The sequence below is a fragment of the Melozone crissalis genome, unplaced genomic scaffold, assembly GCF_028551555.1.
Source record: "Melozone crissalis strain CALT ecotype California unplaced genomic scaffold, PUWL_Pcris_2 ptg000013l_1, whole genome shotgun sequence".
Classification (NCBI taxonomy): domain Eukaryota; kingdom Metazoa; phylum Chordata; class Aves; order Passeriformes; family Passerellidae; genus Melozone; species Melozone crissalis.
The window spans coordinates 54845604-54865648 of NW_026535791.1; the positions used below are offsets into that span (position 1 = coordinate 54845604).

Consider the following 20045-nt stretch of genomic DNA (forward strand, 5'->3'; position numbering starts at 1 on the left):
GCCCTTTTCAGATAGAGAGCAATGAGGTCACCCTTCAGCCTCCTCCTCTCCAAACTAGACAAGCCCAAAGTCCTCAGCCACACTTCTCAGGACATCTTCCAGCCCTGTCACTGGCTTTGTTGCCCTCCTCTGGGATCATTCAAGGACTTTCACATCCTTACTAAATTGTGGGGCCCAGAACTGCACAGAGCACTCTGGGTGAGGCTGCACCAATGCTGAATACAGCAGGATAATCACCATTTTGAGCAGCTGGTGGTGCTGTGTTTGATGCACTCCAGGATGTGATTTTCCCTCTCGGCTGCTTTGGAACCCTGCTGATTCCCATTCAGCCTGATGCTGATCAGCCACCCCAGATCTTTTTCTGCAGGGCTGCTCTCCAACTCTTCCTCTGCCAGTTTATACTTGTGCAGAATCCAACATTTTTTTACTCATCAAATTTCATTCTATTAACCATTGCCCATTGCTCTAGCCTATCTAGATCCCTATGCAAGGCCTCTCATCCCTCAAAAGAACCACCAGCACCTCCCAATTTGGTATCATCAGCAAATTTGCACTAATGTTGCATTCACCTGCTGCACCCAGAGCACTGAAAAATGCATTGAACAGAGCTGGTCTGGAACCAAACCCTGAGGAGCACCAGTGATGGACAGACACCTGCCAGGTGGCCCCATTGATTACAACCCTTGAGCCCTGTCCTTCAGCCAGTTCTCCCAGCACACCATGAGCCCACTGATCCCACAGCTGTCCCTGGCATTCCCTGAGCTCATCTTTGGCCATGCCTGAGGCTGCTGATGACCCTGCACCAGCACCCAGCTCTGCACAGCCCTCGGAGAGGCCACAGCCTGCAGTGAGGTCACCCCAGCCCTGGGAGCCAGCCCAGGCTGAGACTGACAGCACAGGACTGAGCTTTAAGGTCCAAAATGACATCTTCATTTATTCCTGATGTGTAAGTCACGTCCTCAGACTTTATTCTAGTTAGCAAAAGCACAAAGCAAAATTTCAACACCAAAACCAAATAAAGATCACCCAAACAAGAGGAAACAAAAAAGCATATAAAACCTACCAGAACAAAACAGCAACAAAAAATACTGCATAGGACTCTAAGGTAGGAGCTCAAACAGCACTTAGCACCATATTAGTCACACTGTTTAATATATTACTATCAGATAACTTTAGGACTGTGTTATACAAACACATGTAGAAATTCAGCATTAAGCTTAACTATGTACATATATTTCCTCTGCCATCTTATAATGACATACAATACAACTCTTAAAAAAAACCATGAAAAAAAATCACCAAGCAACAGTATCCCAAAAAAAAAAGACACTGAGGGCAAGAAAACATTTTGGAACAAACACCTGAAGTTATTCTGTTACTGTAACTAACTACTGGGATTCCTCACAACTAAATCAAATATAAAATGCCCTTAGAGGAAGCCATTTTTATAACACAGATGTTTAAACCATAGAAAAGTCAATGCTGGTGACTGATTAATCCAAAGTAAGACTGAATGCAAGAAATACTTATAAAACTGATCATCCTAAAAATTCCTTCCCTGAATTTGCAACTATAAACCAAAATTAAATTATCATGGGTCACAGTGTGACTCGCACTGACACCTAATTTTAAACATCTGGATTTGACACCAGGAAATGGATATCACAAATAATTTTTAGGAAGTCTTAGTCAGGTTTTCTTTTGGATTTATGTTGACATTGCCATCATCTGTAATGTGCTGGCTCCTATCACAACATATGCTGGGTCCTCCTGTAGACAGATGGCTACAAATAGAACTATATTGACCAAAACTGTGGGTTGATATTTCCTAAACAGTTTATATAAAGTCAACCTTTATTGCTGTTGCAGACCAAAATATTAAAAGATACAACTTCACATACACCAAAAACAAAAAAAAAAAAAAAAAACAGACCAGAGTAACTAGAAAAGAAATTAAGAAAATCACCAACCATCACCTGTATCATGATACACAACACTATTTGTTCTCTGGCTGTCATCATTAGTAGGTTCCTAGAAAGACAGCCATCAAAATCCAAAATCCATCACCAATGAAGCAGCAAAAGATGGAGATTGGTACTTTTGAAAATAGACTATGCATTGCTTTGATTAAATTTACATCTCTGAGTATGGGACACCTTTCCTCTTTTTAGAGCACTGTCTTCTCAAATGCACAGAAAAACTACTAGATAAACACAAGCTGTAAAAACAAATGAGCACAGGGATCCTTGTGTCTCCACACACTTGTGAGTTATGACTGCCTTCTTGTGGTTTCACAGACTTCACTCTTACCACTTCTAAGACTAATCTCAACTGAGGTCTTATTCTGTTTAGCAGAAGTCTTTACCAATCTGTAAAAGAATCCAGATGCAATAAACTTCACTTCTCCCTGCAACAGGAGGAATTAAACACACAGACACCCACTTGAAGCTATTAAAGTTATATATTGAATCTCAAACTATATTTGGGCCAAATTTCAAATACATTTTTTGGGATTAAGTAATCCAGTTCAAGTGAATAGAAACTAGTCTGACAGCATTAATATGGGAAGCAAAAGACAGCTTGTCAACTACTTGTTCATAGGCTCTATTTCAAAATCCCCACCCTTTTGAAATGCTAATGCACCTCTTCTGTTGTGTCATAAACTTGATTGTCTATACATATGAAATAATGAGATAATAAAACTATGTGCTGGCTCGAGGATGTGACAGAAGTGTAGCCTTGGGAAATTAACACCAAAAGAACAAAATAGGTTCTAAAAATGTAATGCTTGCTTATGTAAAATACAACATAAATGCAGATATATACAATCTACTTTGTATTTGAAAAAAATACAAGTGGTTCTCAATATACTGTAAGATATTGCATGCTGCTTTGAATGCTGATTTGATTTTATAACTGAGAACTACAGTCCAATTACTATTCTGTATAATTATAAGATTACTGGTTAGCTGGGTGACTCCCAAAGCATGTGATGTGGTATGTTTATCACAGGCTGCATTTGCCTCCACTGCCTACCAACAGAGCATTCCACAATCACCTACAAACTCCCTAGGAATCATGTGGACCACAGAAACACATCTATTGAGCAAAACACCTGGTCTTGATGAGCTTGATGTATGCACTACACATATTTCAACTTTCCCCTTTCCTTCAACTAATTCTAGTCTGGTGCCACAGACACAATGCCCATTAGTTGCTAAAGCACATTACATCCCTCTGGATTATCTCTCCCAGTTATGTTAATCCAGAAGAAATCCAGTGCATGAACTCTCCGATTGGTACATAAAGAGAAAGAAAAGGTGATCATGATATCTAAGAGACTCACTTCCAAAATAAACTCTGATCCACATTAAAACACTAATGTGAAGTAGCATCTCAGACATTTCTAACATCTCCCAAACAAACAAGAGTAGTAATTCAGTGCTTCCTATTAGACTTAATTTTCCTCAAAGGGCACAGTTTCAGGGTCAGTCAGGGCAGCTTTCCTTTCTGGACTTGCAAAATGCTTAAGGTTCTGTTGTCTCACATCCTTAAGAGACTAATTACACACACACAAAAAGAGTAACAACCATGCATTTTTATATCAACTAAAACGTCCATTATAAATAGGCCAACCATAAACTACACAAATACAGAATAGTCAATGCATGTTGCATTGTCATGGAGTAATTTCTGATCCCAAAAACTGCTAAATGCATTTTACTGCACCACACACTGGCCATGTGAAGTTTCACTGCATTTTCTCCTATTCTGTTCTGGCAGTATGAGAGGGACATCATTACCGACCACACCTGTAACTTTGGCAAGAGTATGGATACACACACCTGTCCTTCAAACTTAGCAGCTCTTCAGTGCCCATGTTATTATGACTCACTCAGGTACCATCAAATTACACACATTCTTAGGTTTAACATACTATTTATTGCCAATATAATTGCATGAAATTCACATAATAAATTTCAGGAATGCATTTCCTTTCTCTTTGGCATGTGTTACCAGTTTACAAGATACTAAATATTTCAAGCCACAGTAGCAGCCGCATCCCCACAAACTGATGGATACATATATTTTCATTTCCGTTTTAAAGGAACACAAATGAAAATATACAAATTCCATGAAGCACCTCTCTCAACATAAAATATTTGTGACAAGTATCTCCTTATTCCTATTGTCTTGATGTATTACTATAAAATTTTCCCTCTTTGAAAGCAATAAGCTCAATAAACATAATTGCCAATATGAATACTGTGTTTCACTATCTTTTAATACTTTTAAAACATCTAGTAAATTATAAATTCAGCAGTAAAATTTAGCACAAATAACAATCCTACAGATGAAATATGCAGTCTAAAATTTGACCACAATTATTCATTCAGCTCCAAAGACCTATTAATATTTGCAAAATTTTTTATACAAAAATAATGTTTTGGAGGAATTATTAAAGTATGTAGCAAAGCTCTCAAAAGTAAGAAGTGTAAAACTTAACACAGTCCTTGGAGGTCTAAGAGTTGTGTAAACAGTCTTTGGTGATTTTTGTTCCATTTTCCACAGAAGACCTGTCTCAGTGAGTGAAGTGCATCTCACCAGACCTGGGACTTCCTACAAACATTTGCAAAAGGTTTGTGGCCATTCAGGAATTAGAGATTTTGTCAAATAAAAATTACTCTTGGACTTAAACAGAATAGCCTATCTGCAACCTGAACCAAACCCAAAATATTGTTAGAACTTACACACACACAAAAAAAGACTTTCACCACAACAGATAAAGCAGCATTTCAGAAAAAAAAAAAAAAGTATTCTTTCCCTGATATATTTTAGTTATTAATATTGTCATACATCTGCCTTCACTGTAGATGCTGCAGGGAGACAGAAAAGATGTAATGGGTGCAGTTTAATAAGGCCACAATTTATTGTTTCATCTTTAAAGCAGAGCTCAACAAAAATCTTATCAGACAGGTTAACACTCTTCTCTCCATTGCTCCTATTTCTTTGGTCCTTGGCTGTCCCTTCCCAACCCAGCTCTCACTTCTGCAGAAGGCCAACACACAGGGCTGCCAAAGGAAGCCTGTCATAAAGACTGGGAGATGCCAGTGGCACTGCTCAGACACCACACATGCCATCACATCCCATCACTTTCTGAATACCTCCTCCCAGCACTGTCACACAGGCAGAGGAACTCCTGGTGCCCTTCTCCAGACCAGCCAGTGCTGCTGTCTTTCCCCAGCTCCCAGACCTGCAACCCCTGTTGGTGTTCATGGGCACACCACATCCTTTTTCCTTTCCTATTTTAAGGAATGGTAACCGATCCCACAACAGCAGAAGTTGCAATGAGATTGTGGTGACCATGGATGAAAAACAGACCTCAAGTGAAGGAGCACCCTGAAGGGTGGGTGAGTCTTTCCCTTTCCACTTGAAATTTAACACATCTGCTAACCCGATTCTAGCAGAGACCCATTGGCCCTGCAACACTGACAGTATATTCCTGACAGAAACAACCTTTTAATACAAGTTACAATAGATTCCTCCCTTTTTCTAAGGGGCTTTTTCCAGTTTAAGAACTATATGCTACAAGAAATGTATATTCCATGGGACAATTGCTGCAGTCCATTGTTCTAGACCACTGTTGCAGACATATTTTTCACTAAAAATCCTTTCTTTAGGATTTTCCCTTCTGGGAAGCTGAGGCCCCAGAAAAAGAATATAAACAATGGTTATCTGCTACTCTGGAATGCAACAGGTGGATTCCTGATTGGGCCATCTTGGATGTTTATAATTAATGGCCAATCAAGGACTGAGCTATCTCAGACAGAGTCTGAGAGAGCTGCCTTTGTTATCATTCATTCTTTTCTATTCTTAGCTTAGCTAGGTTCTGAGGAAACCTTTTCCTTTCTTTTTCTTTTAGTATAGTTATAATGTAATGTATATATCATAAAATAATAAATCAAGCCTTCTGAACATGGAGTCAACATTCTCGTCTCTTCCCTCATCCAAAAACCCCTGTGAACACGGTCACAGACCACCTTGCAAGCAACCTAAGACTGTGAAAGGACAGATGAGAGAGAGAAGAAATCAACATTAAATTATACTGATAACAATATACTAAAACTACTCATACAATTCAAGGTACAGGGGTATTAACTAGGTCTTTCTTCACTGACAATCTTCAGTGGAAGATTTATGTTGCTTCATCACATTGCCATAAAATTTCCCACAAACATAAAAGCACTTCATATGTCAGGTTTTCAGAATACAGTCTAACTAACTAATGAAGACATACCATAAAAGGAAAATAAATCTCCCTTGAAGGCAGAACTGAAGCATTTGTCATTAACACATCTGGTTCCCAGAGATGTAGCTGTTATGCAGAACAAGCATTTGCTGACAGGTCCATCATGTTTCAGACCTTCCTGGCACCAGGTGAAAGAGCTAAAAATTAAATCAGGTTAATTTGCATTGAAGTTATTGAAAGGCTTGTAACATGAGAGATGTCAAACCACAGCCTAAGTGCCTGCCCAAGCCACAGAATTTTAAAGCCTTCAGTTGATGTAAACAATTGGATATGGAATTTCACAGAATTCCACTGCAGGAATCACACCAGTTGTAAAGCCCAGCATTTGCTTTTATATCTTTAATCTAAATCAACAGCCACAAAAGAAAACCATTGTAATATATATCCTTAAGCTCTAAAATGTGGATGACTGCAGTTAATACCAGTTGTCAATAACTTGTACTATCGGCAGGCATTTTATATTAAGGTTCTGTTTCTTCCTTAAATCACCTTTTTCTGCAGAACTGATAAATATTTCAGTTGTTCCTTTTTGGAAAGTCGTTGATACTGGTGGTATGCTCCAGGAATTCTGTCCCAGTTATAAAGTTTCCCTCCATTTTACTAGCCTTGTCACCTGTGTAAAGCAACTAAGAAAGAAAGACAGTGAAGAGGGCTCTGGTACTCCAAGTAGATTGATAATATCCAAGTTTCTTTTTCATTAGACTGAGGAGCTCTGCTCGATTTACTTTCTCAGTGGGAAGTTCATGGGTGAGAACAATTAACTGAGGCTCGATCTATACCAGATGGATCTCCTAGGTATGACTCAGCATCTTAGAGGCATAAAAATTTGACATCTGCTCCTATAACTAAGAGAACAAGCCATGCCTGTTGATGAAACTTAAAGGGATACTTTGGAATCACTGGAGTCACCTAGATACATGGAGTAATAATCAGAAAATGGGCAGCATCTAATCTTTAAAAAAAAATTTGTCTACTGTCTTTAGAAGTACTTAGCTGTGGTTACATTAAATTGTTTCTACCTTCCCTTGTCATCTGAAAGAATCTCTTCTACAAATATTTAAAGGGGCTTTACATCTAGCATATAACTGGCAATTCAGTTTTACTTTGTCCTAATGGCATTGTGTCATTTACTACCACTGAATTGAAAAGATGTCATGATGCAATAAGATGGTATTTAACAAATTCAAGTTAATTGCCTTTAAAGAGCATACTGAGAACTTTTTGGTTTTTTATCTATAAACTGTAAACAGGTATTTCTATTATATTTTCACTGACCTAAGCTTGTTTCCATTGAAACTGTGGGGTGCATTACTATCAAATGCAGAGATATCAGACTCAGGCCAGAAACAAAAACTCTTGAAAAATCCCATCTTAGGCTATTAATTACATAAATGGAAGAATCAATGAGTATCAGTCAGAAATCTGAAAGATCCCCAGTTAAAGTAAACAACATGAGCCTACCCTACATTAATTTGTAAAGTTCTTCCGTTTTTAAAACTAACCAAGTCGTGTTTTCTATTCCAAAACAAAGGCAGCCAGCATATATCCTTTAGGAAACTGCAAATGTTCACTTTTCTACAATTTGGAAAACAGCTGAGGTTAAACTTAACTTTCAAGTTTAGTTCACACTGCTGCTCTTTTTTTCTACATAAGGACAGTTTTGAACACAGGAAGAAGACTTGAAATAATTATTGTTTGCTGTTCCACATCAATTGCCACTGAAAATTCTGGCTTTGATGCTGTCCAGTGCTCAAACGCACGGGTGTGAATCTATGAATAATCAAAATCTTTTACAAGATGAACTAATATTCTGCATGTGCAGCATGTGTGCATTTCTACTGCACTTGGTCAGTGAGGACCCACTAGACAGAAAACCCATGAAACTTACCAGAAAGCTCCTGTCTTTCACATTGTGCATTCAACTTTTTAACCCAAAGAAAAAATCCAGCAATAAGCTCCTAGCTGTAAAAATCTACATCTTCTTTCCTTATCTATCCTGACAAACATGTCCCATAGCTGCTACTAAGTACTATATGAAGTGACACACTCTTCATTAACTGGATTATTTTTACCTCTTTGTGTCAGTTTGTCTAAGCCCAAATGTTTCTTCCACCTACTGCATATCCACACTGACCAATGTTTGGCTAATTCTTGATCTCAGTTCACAGTTGCATAGAAGGAAATTTCAAAGCAGAAGAAAGCCTCAAGCTCTTTTGGTTCCAGTTCCCTTCCCAAAATTGTTAGGTACAAATTAAATGTCAACATATTATACACTCTTTGTAACTAATTAAAATGGCGGCAGATAATGATGTGATTCATTATTGTCTAGTTGTAGTTACACATTAACATGATTTTATTGTTGTCAAAAGAGCTACAACCATCACCTAATCGAAAAAGAAAAAAAAAAAAGCCACACAGTTGAACTAGTTTATACATAGGGATACGAATTCTGGGGAAGAGAATGACAAATAGTCACTGTATTAAGACATCATCATCATAATAATACATTGTTATCACTCCTTCCTCACTATTTGCTGCTTCACATATCTGTTCAGCCATGTGCTAAATTTAAAGGAAATCCAAAGTCTTACAGCACCAAGGTCAAAAAAATGAATTTGTAGTGTCTAGGTCCAAAAATGCCCTGAGGCTTGACTGGAATGTTCCAGTCATTAGCAGTTAGAAAATATGATCAGTTAAATACAAATGACATATTGCTCTATGCTCATGGCCTAAATCACTAGCTGAGAAATCACATTCATGTACATGAACTGAGATTGCTTTTCTTTCTTTTTTTAATATAAATTACTGTGAAGATAACTTCCCTAAAGAGTAATATATTAAAAAAAGAAAATCAGAACTATGCTTCTAAATTCTCATAAAAATAGCAGGGAGAGTTGAACTACGTTTGCACTAGACTAAATGAGTACATTATTCTCACCCGATCTTCACCATCAGCCTCAATTTCTGACTGTCTGGATACAAGACGTTTGCTCCAAAGCAATTCTATTTCCCTCATATTATCTTTTACAGGATCCATGACAGCTAGATTGCTGAAAAAAGAGGCTTCCCTACCTCGGCCAGGTCTGCAGTTTCAGCTGTGACCACTTGAGGAATTACAGTGGCAGCAGTTTATCTGAGTTCTGACATGAAATACAATGTCAGCTAGAACTTCGTTGTGAATTTTCATAATGGCCTTTCCTCTTCAATGAAGACAAAAGGATTTTCAAAACATGTTTAGTATATTTCAAAAAAGAAATATTATTTTTTTTAAACCAAGTAAAGTTTCAAGCAGCTGAGAAAGGACAGAAATAAAACATGTTTACAAGAAACAGTTACAAACAACTCTTCCTACAGACCCATTTCATCTGTTCTCTGCTTCCATAATTCCTTAATTTCAATTAATTGTGTCACAGGAAATTTTACAGTGTCCTCTACTCTTACATAATTTCTCCTTCCAGTATTGCAATCCTGCTAGAGTCTCCCCCTACCTCCACCTTTCTACATTCTGAGATTGTGTCCCTTTTCTTGCTTTTCCTATAAGTTCTGAAGACATGTGCTCCTCAGCAAGCTCAGTTGCTTACCAGCGGAGTCCTGTCTTTTGCAAGCTTGAGACAAGTCTCTTCTTTTTTAAGGAATGTAATTGCATATGTGTGTACATAACTTTGATGTCACATCTCTTTGACAGACTAGAGAGACACATTGGTGAAAATGTTATTCACAGAAGACAACAGAAATGCGATTAAAACTTTGGACTGGGGTTGTTCCCCAAATCTGGAAATACCTGATATTATTTTCAGTGGATAGAATGTGTGCTTCTTTTTAATCAGAGATGAAAAGAACAGTACTCTGCTTTCAAGTTTAAAGGGTCCACTTACCTTTCAACACCCCCAGTTCTTCATCTCTGTGTCCTGTGACCTCTTGGTCATCAAAAGACTGAAAAACAGATACAACTGGAGCTGGGACACCCAGTTCACAGCACTCTACTGTGTTGACTACATGGACCTTGTGTTCACACATGGACCTGCTCCAGCTGAAATCAACAGAAGGCTTTTCATGGACTTCAAAGGTTTTTGAAGTATAAAGCCTTATAAGGCTCAGCTGTGGGAGAGATCAAAAAATGAAGATTCTTGGTGTAAACTCCTGGGCAAGGAGTTTTAGCGCAAGGTTTACATTTGCTAGGCACCAGCTACTAAATATCAATACAGATGTGTCTGTCTTCTGTAGGATGCTGCTGATACTCAGTCATTATTCCTACTTTCAATCTCTAAAGACATGAATACTAGATTATACCACTCTCTTTTTCTGTTTACAAAAGTTGGCTATGTACTCCAATCCAGCTAGTTGGACAGAGTAAAAATTCTCATAGAATGGCCAGTGGAGATGCAGGTCAGAATGTGAAGAACAATTTCTGTTGGTAAACACAAATTCAGCACTCAATCTTAAGAAGATGCCCTTTACAAAATGACAAAGGATGAGCATCTGGAAAATCAGTCTGCTTTTCAAGTTGTGTCAGAAATCTAATATTCTGGGGTTTTTTTCCTTATACAACACTTACTAAATCAAACACATTTTAATTGAGTTCAGAGCACTTGTTCATCACAGAGACAACCCATATTCAGACAACAAATAATGCTTTAATAGTAGTTTTAATTTGAACACTACCCATCTGAAAAACCTTTTGCTCAGTATTAAGTGACTATATCTTCCAATGGAAAAAGATTTACATTTTAGAACTGACAGCATTTTCCTTTGAGAAGTTTTCTAATGCTTTTCAAAAGCAGCATTTCCTCCCCCTCACCAACATGACTGTGACATTTAAACTACTCTTTGCCAATATTTTCTATATCTAAAATGTCTGCTTTAAAACCTATTAGTAATTAGTATTTGGTTTCTTGCACCTGGTATCCAGCACATTTATCAAATTAACAGCAATTTTAATTTTACAAACATAAGCATAAAGAAATTGTTTTCTTAATATATAAGAATACACAAGTAAACATGAGAAAAATATCTTGGCAACTCCTATTGTTCAGTACAACTCCTCACCATCCACTTATATTTTCATACAGTTCACTTGATTTGCATTTAAACTTACACTTGAGACACAGACAAGTATTTTAATTTAGGACAGCAATGAGCAAGTCTGAGTAATCAAAGCATCTAGAAAACAATGACCCGGCCATGTAAACCCCTGCACTCACATCAACTATGCAAGCATCCACTGAGGGCAAAGAGATTTGGGTCTGGTTGTGAGAAAGTGAAAACTCCCACTGAGGGAGGTTCATACCAGACCAGGTTACAACAGCAAAGACTAACTATGGCTCAGTTACACAATACAGTGAATAATGCAACTGTTTTCACTAGCTGCAACCATTGTTATTCAAAACAAACCTTTCATTTTCACAGGTTTTACCCAAGATTCTGTTGGATCTGGGCACCTTTTGTTCACGACTGCAGATCTTGATAATCAGGGCACACCAAATGCCAGAATAATTATCCAGATCATATGCCATATGAACATCAAAAACAGGAGAAGGATTGGGCCTCTAATGAGTTTTGAGAAAAACAAAGTAATGACAAATGCTACAATTTGTCTGTGGAAATAAATTAGGAGCAGTGTGCTTTGCAAGACACATGAAAGTCAGAATTACTTAACACAAGGGCTATTTTTGGAAAGGAGATGAGTACTGAAACAGCAACAAAAGCAGATGGCACACATCCTCACATTTAGAAAAGGTTGTGAACATGTCCCAAGAGAACTAAGCAAACTCAGTGCTTGGGCAGCCTGTCCACTGGAACTGAAACATTCTGGGAATAAGACACCACATATCTCACTGCAGAAGTACCACATATCTTTTCAAAAGATTTAATAAAAACAATTTATAGTTTCAGAATTATTTGAGACAGTTACAATAAATGGTTTCTTCATGATTTCCAGCTTCTCTACAGCAGAGCACAGAGAGACACAAGCATCCTGGACTTTCAGCCTGGCCATCACTTTCCCAGCTGGGACCCATTGCAGATTATTGCAGGTGCAGTCACTTCAGAGTTACAGGCAATTTGAAGGCAGATGTGCTGGCTTTGAGACAACCAGCTTCCTGACTTGTAGGTGAAATCTGGTATTGCTTATCTAGAGGTAATCACTTGCACATTATTTGCTTGCAGATATAAAATCTGAGAACCTTTTATTACTCACTTAAAAGAATTGCCTGTTTTTCTTCAAAAACTTTAGTTGTCCTGAAAGGCAAGAGTCCTTCTACAACACTAAAAACAACCTCCTACCACCATATAATCATCAGCCATTCAATATAACAAACTTCTAAGGCCTTACTCTTCCCTTTTACAGCTACTAAACACTATGCAACATATGGTTCTATTAGCTTAAAACAATATTTTTCCATACTTTCAAAAACAATTTTGAGTTAGCCTTGGCTCATCTAGCTTAGTACTAATTCCTAAGTACTAAATCATAGTATATTACTATTAGATTTACACTAAATCACATTTACAAGAGGTAATTTCTCTCTAATTTCCTTCCATATATCACAAAACTGGCTTACCACTTGAAGGACGTCTATGTTGTATCAAAATTTTCAGCTACAATTCATCCACTTCACAAGTAAGTCAACATGAACACAGCACCTCTATGTGACCAAGGTCACCCACGGTGTTGCCTGTATGTTTCTAATCAGTGCCCATTTTAACGAGTTTAAACAATCTCTCATGAGCCTGTTCAAGCAGCAATCACAATGCTGGATCACAAACCATATACACATCTCCATGTACCTGGACTTTCCCCTGATGAATAAACAAATGGATTTGCTAAGATGCAATTTACTAATGAAGATTACCCCCTCAAAAAAATTTAAAACTACAGTGAGATGTACCAATATCTAAAAGGATGGAAAAAAATTGATTTAGCATTGATTAGCATTGTAGTTTTAATGCACTGACAATCATAAATGGTCATATATGAACTCATGCAAAAAAATCTAAATCATGAAAATTAATTTAGAAGCAAGTAACAGGCAGGCATTATATCCTTAAAATGGATATCAGTAAACAGTATTTAGCAGGCATTATATCCTTAAAATGTAGCCAATCCTGTTCTCTGTTCTAGTCACTCCTCCACACCTGGAGTGCTAGGTCCAGTATTGGGCCCCCCATTGCATGGAAAGAGATGGACTTAGTGGAGAGAGCCCAGAAAAGGGATAGTCATATCTCTCACATGAGAAGAGGCTAAAAGAATTGGGAATGTTTGGTCTGGAATAGAAAAACCTCAATGGTTTCTCATCAATGTTTGTAAGTACCTGATGGGAGAGGGTAAAGAACCAGAAGCCAGACTCTTCTCAGTGAAGCCCAGCAACAGCACAAGAGGCGACGGACACATGTGAAACACGGGAATCTTAATCTGAACATGAGAAAACACCCCTGTTGTTACTGCAAGGGTGGTTAAATGCTAGAACAAGTGGCCAGGAGGTGCTGTTCAGCCTCAGCATACACTCTGTGAGCATAAGGCTGTAAGCTCTCCAGTGACACCACACCACAACCACAGGCAATCTTACTGGCAACTACTCCAAATTCCTAGGACATGTTCTACCACCCTCTCAGCTTTTGACCCAGTAAACAAGACTGACCAGTCCTGTGCCTTAGGTAAATTATCAAGTTGCACATATTACCCAGGAAGACACTTGAGCTTGGGAGGTCTACAACAGATCCCAGCTAAGACAAAGATCAACGAGTCCACAGGTCAAAGTAAAGTTTGCTCACCATAACATTTTTAGCCTAAATAGTTACAGTGATGTTCAAGGTCTTATTCACAAAGAAAATTTTAATCATGCCAGTTTTAAAACATGTCTCAGATGGCTGGCAACAGAGATTAAAATCCAAATTTTTTTTTCCCACTCAACTTGAAAACAAAACACTAAAAAGGTCACTGACATGCCTGGTCCCCCAAAACAAAACAAGTTCATCCAACCAATATCACAAATGGGAAAGGCTACACCCACAGATAGCAATGCAAGGAGTTTAGTCTCACTCCACTAAAACAGGCAGGATATGCAGAAAAGCTCTACCAAAACTAATCTGAACATTCAGGCCTCTTGGCCAGCTGGCTCTATGAGGTCCCTGTTTATACCCATACCCTTTAAAAAAAAAACCAAAAAATTTGTGCAGTAACTGATCTCATCTTCATGGGGCTTTACCTATTGTGATAAATGACTATAAAACCTGACTCATAAACAAACTTTGAATATATCAAATTAAAATTTGTACCTTTCTCCTGGAGATCAACTCAAACACTGAGACAGAAACTGCCTTAATAAGAAAATGTTGAGGAAAGAATATGTCCAATGACATCGCTGTACAACTTCTGTCCCAAAAATAGTATGCCTTTTTCCACACAAGATTCAGAGTCTTGGTGTTTCCCGTGGAGTCAGACACCTTAGTCCTTCCTCTCATTTCAGACTAGAGGAATTGCCCTGCCCATCTTATAAGGGCACTATATTAACACCCAGGCGTGCTCTTTTAGATAACAGCCAAATGCACACAATGCTGATTATGTTATAGGACTTCAAGGTTCAAATCTATACCTTCTCCTGAGCAGGCCATTTGATGGTAAAGCTCCAGCTTACTGGAAGAGCATCCCTGCCATCCTCCCCTGTTCAGGTGTTTTAGTGAGAAAAAGAAGCACAGCACTAGGAACTCTGCTTTATCAAGGCAGTGACCCAAGAGCATGGACAGGCTCCAGTGAATGCTCCAATTGCTCCCTCATACATGTTTTGCAGCAGTCAAACCCCAAACAGTCAACACCCAAAAGGTTTAAAATAAGTACTCTGAACATAAGGCTAAAGAGATGAGCTCTCTTTGCCCTTACTCTTTCTGGTCACAGGTCAATGAATGCTTCACTCTGTCCAGGGGCCTGAGTTACACAGTTGGGATCAAAATGCTTTCTCTCATTTGCAAAATTTCAGAGCAAGCTAAAGCCCACTACTGAACACATTCCAGTAAGACAGAAGTGATATGTTGAAGTCTCTTCATTTAGTGATTAAACATAATTCTCTACTGTGGATGAGCATGTAATCAGTAAGCTTTTATATAAAAGAAAAATCCACTATGACCCCTCCTGATTATAATTTTTTTTGATTGCTTAGGATGAAAGGCCTTTGTGTAGCATGCTCTCTGTGAAAGATCATGGCCTGGAAATAGGCCCTAGATATAAAAGACACACACTTCATTGAGTCTAGGACCCATGTAGTGCATAACTCCCATAATTATCTCATGTATCCTTTGGTACAACCTCTACATGGAACTTCCCAACACCACCAGAACTGGAAAACCCCCCAGCCATGGAGATTTTATAGGAATAAGCAGGCATCTGCGTCCCTCCAACAAGTACTCTGAAGATCAAAGATTTTTGATTTAGGTGACCAATTCTTTTTCGAGCCCAAAGCAATAGTCCACATGGAATAAAAAAATATATTATTTGACCTATGCTTCAGTTCAAATAATTGCTACTGACATTATCTACTGACAATGTACATTTAAAATAGGCTTAGAATTGCTTCCCAAGTGTAAATTATCAAATAGGCTTTTTAGAAAGAATACCTTTCTTGAAACTTTAAAAAATAAGAACAGTAAAGAAAAATGGGTGAAACTTCTCTGGAGAGGATCAATTAAAATCCCTTGTGAACATTTAAAACATTGGAAATATATTAGCTGCCATTCAAACAAGAGCCAGAAGGTACAGAATTAACCCAGACTTCCTATTCATACTACCTGATTCTCTTTAAAATGTTGTTAGTAATGTGATTTTAGTACCATAAACTATGTGAAATTAAGTCTCTGTGAAGTTTTGGGGACATCATCTCTTGCAAAGCATGTCCAGCTACTGTCTCCCTAACCCCCACCACTGAGGCTGCATCTAAAGCAGGGCTGAGAAAGGAGTCTTTCAATTCTTGCCTAACTGGGAGACACTAGAGTTCCTTCCTGCTCTGATTGGGAAGAGCTAGTGTTTAGTTTGCTTCAAAGGTTGAATCAGATTACAAGATAAGTGGACATCTGAAATGAAAAGAGCTCCAGAAATTGCTACCAGTTGAGATGAAAAGGGGAGGGGAATGGCCAGAAGGAGGGAGAAGAGAAAGGAATGGAACATCATACCCTTTAGCCCACATGGAATTATCTGGCCCAAACTTGCACATCCTACACTGTTTTATCAGTCTCCTGTGAGAACACTGGATGCCTGATGTACTTTAAAACTCTCCTCCTTTTCCTCATTCTAAGACAATGGAGAGCTTAACTTTTATAAACGAGAGCATTTTATCTTCCAAACATTACAGTCGTTTCATGTCTAACAGGAGTTTAATCCGCAGTAATTAAGATAAATTACCACGTGCTTTAGCAGGTTGGGGTTAAAACTCTGAGATTTTCAATTGATTACAAAAAAAACAGCCAGTTATCAAGTCCTAACTGAGTAATTCCCTACTTATTTTACTCTAGCTAATTAAAATGTAATCACGATTGTGTGCAGTGTGCATTCTGTCAGCAGTTTTACGTTGAAAAAGAAATCTTGCCAAGAAAACACACAAAAAGGAAAAAACAAGGAAAAAAAAACCTTTCGCTGTGAAATTGGCTTGATCTAAATTGCCTCTTTAGCCACTGAAACTGTAAAACAAGTAACTTACAACCGCTTGACAACGCAATAAAAAACACTGACCGCTCTCGGGATAATGAGCTATATTAATGGGTATGCTCCCTTCAGGCCATCCCGGGATGCACGGAGCGCTGACAGCGGCCAGACCAGGCCAGGGTCGCCCTTCTCCGCTCGGCTCGGGTCGCAAGCCCGGTCCCTTCAACCCGAACGCGGCTGACGGCACCCAACCAACTCCCTGCTGCCTTTACACCGCGCACACTCCGCTCTCCTTTAACATTCCCTCTGTTTTTGTCTTTTTAAATCGGTTTATCCTTAAATACCTCTGAGACCTGCCTCTGGTGCCAACACTTTGCCCCGAACATAAACTTCACCCCAGGCGCTCGTCCGGCCGCTCCCGGTTCCCGAGGGACGGGCACGCCGGGGTGAGCGAGCGGCGCGTCCCGGAGGGCCGAGGGGGCTCCCTTCGCTCCGAGCTGCCCTGCCCTTCCCCAAGGGGCTGCGGCTCTGGGGACAGAGAACGGCTCACAGCTCGGAAGGGTTTCCGTCATTTGGGTGAATTCGAGGAGGTTTAATATTTGCGCAGTGAAGAACAGGTGGGGAAAGGGAAAGGTGCGCGCGTAACTAGAAGAGGGGGAAGGACGGGCAGACACCCGCTGCTCTTGCACTAGCTCCGCACTGCTTCTAGCTTTCATTTCAAGCCCCGCAGGTCTCCCGCCACTTCAACTCCATTTCTCCCCACTTTATCCCTGTTCATCCCGTTAGCCAAATATGTGCCTCTCTATCCCAGGGGTAAAAGAAAAAACACAGCGTTACCCCCACCTTCACCTTCCAGGAGGTCAGAACCAAGTATAACACGTTCACGATTATCGCTCTTGAAAATCAGGCTCAAACTTTCCCACCGGGCAGGGGAAGCGAGCCACCTGCGGCGGCCGGCTGGCGCACCGGCGCTCGGCAGGCGGAGCCCGCGGGATCGCCGCCCGGCAGGAGAGCGCACGGCCGGCCCGGGAGCTCCGCGTCGCGCCCGCCCCACCGCCCGGACACCGCCGGAGACAGCGGCCGGGAGCGCCGGGCACCTGCCAGGAGCCAGGGCAGAGCGAGCCCGGAGCCCCACGGCCCGCCAGGCGGGGAGCCCGGCCGGCACCCACAGGCACCGACGGGGCTCGGCGCTGCCGCTGTGCCCACCTGCCCGGCGCCTCAGGTGCTGCCCGTCCCCTGGGGCTGCCGTCCCCAAGTTCGCCAAGCCCCGGCCCCGGCTGTCCTTTCCACCTCGCGCCCCGGGGGACACCCACTCTCCGGACGGTGGCAGAGGCTCCCTGCGCCGTGCCATGCCCCTACCTGGAAATGCTTGAAGAAGGCGGAGATGCGGGTGATCTGGAGGCTCAGGCACCTGGAGGTGCATCTGGCGGCGGCGAAAGCCTCGTCCTGCCTTCGGGCGGCGGCGGCGGCCCCCGGCCCGTCGGGGCTGCCGCAGGCGGCCGTCACCCAGAGAAGCAGGGCGAAGGACACGCCGGGCGCCCTCCGCACCATCGCTCCGCGGGAGAGGAGGGCAGAGGGGCGGCCGGGGGGCTGCGGGGGGCTGCGGGCGCCGGGGTGAGCTGGCTGCCGCTCGCTGGGCTGGTGCCGGGCTGCGCCGGGGACGGACACCTCCGCGCCGCAGAAACTACACAAGAAAGTTCAATCATTCAACTCCCCTCACCCCCGTCCTCCCTCCCGCCCGCCCCGGCCCACGGCCCTCCCCCGGCGGCAGCGGGCGGGCCGATGCCGGCAGAGCCGCGCCATTGGCTGCGCCGAGCGCCGGCGGCGGCGGGCGGGCCCCGGCCGTGCCCGCGGGCAGCGCCGTGCGGCCCCAGCCTGCCCGCCCTCACTGCCTCCCTGCCGCCCGCACGCCGCCACCTGCGGGCACGGCCGGCCGCGGAGCCGCGCGACCTGTCCCCACACACAGGCGTGGGGGTGGCTGGGCCAGGGATACCCTGGTTATGTCTCTTTTCAAAAATTGATTTTTAAAAGAAGAAATAAAAGGACAGGGAAGCAAGAACGGAGGGAAATCACTTTTTGAAACTCGGTGTTTCTTGCAGAGTAACGCTGCTGTGAGCGCTCGTCCCAAGGTGACACACATACAGGCTCCTCTGAAGAGTTATTTAAAAATGAAAATCTACAAGTCATTAGTGCAAATATCTCTGTGCAATAGCTGCAGAGATTAAAACAGCACCTTGAGCTGTAAAATGGCCCCCATGCAGTAAAAATCAGCCTAACATCCTTTCCCTCTTGCCGTCGGCTCCGGGGCCGGAGCGTGTGCCTCAGGATGTAGCACAGAGGTTGCCTACCACATTCCTCTCCCTGTGCGCGCTGCGTGCACTCCTCCCGGCTCAAGTATGTGCTGCCAGAAGGAGCCAGTGGATCGTTTCTCACCGGAGCCTGTGGATTGAGCCTCCTGAACTTGAAAAATCCCACGGTTGTATGAGCTGAAATAAGTAACTTTTAGGCCATTTCAGGAGTTAGTACTAGGTCAGTTACTACTATAAGTAGCAGTTTAGTGTGGTTACTAAACCCTGTATTAAAAAGGCTTCAGGCGGCATCTTTACTGGAGCAAGTCCAAGTATAAGTTAAGTGTTCACTAGGAACATAGTTCCATAAAATCTCATAAAAGTCTGCAAGATCTTCAACCCTTCTGGCTGGTACTAATTTTACATGGCTATAATTTTTCTACGAATGTTCTTATGTATACAAATGTGAAATAAAAACATATTCCCCAATGTTATTCTCACCAGGCTATATGCATACATCTTTTGTGCACTTATATATCAGAAATTCAAAGTATAAAAAAGTATAGTGATTTCCTATTTCCAACTAGGAAATCACTTGTCCAATTCTACCCATATATCCTAGCTATAGTTTTAGTGTTTTACCACAAAATTAAGGCACAGATTAAAAAACGATTTCTTGTCAGAAGTATTGCTAACATACAAATACACCAAAAAGCAAGGCACATTTTAGTTTAGATGCTACTTTGCAGCTTGTGGTCTCTCTTGTCAGCTGTCAGAAATCTTCACTTGAGAAAAGCCAGCAGGCCAGAGTCAGCCCTGC

General features: G+C 41.2%; 1 protein-coding gene across 1 annotated transcript in view; it reads right to left on the minus strand.

Annotated features, from left to right (window-relative positions):
• ANOS1 (anosmin 1) overlaps positions 1 to 18510 on the minus strand; it is a 132933-nt gene extending 114423 nt beyond the window's left edge. Inside the window, exon 1 of the mRNA XM_054271968.1 lies at positions 18297 to 18510. Within this exon, the coding sequence (XP_054127943.1) occupies positions 18297 to 18488 (192 nt within the window). The 5' untranslated portion in view covers positions 18489 to 18510. The remainder of the gene's footprint in view (positions 1 to 18296) is intronic.
• Between the last annotated feature and the right edge of the window lie 1535 nt (positions 18511 to 20045).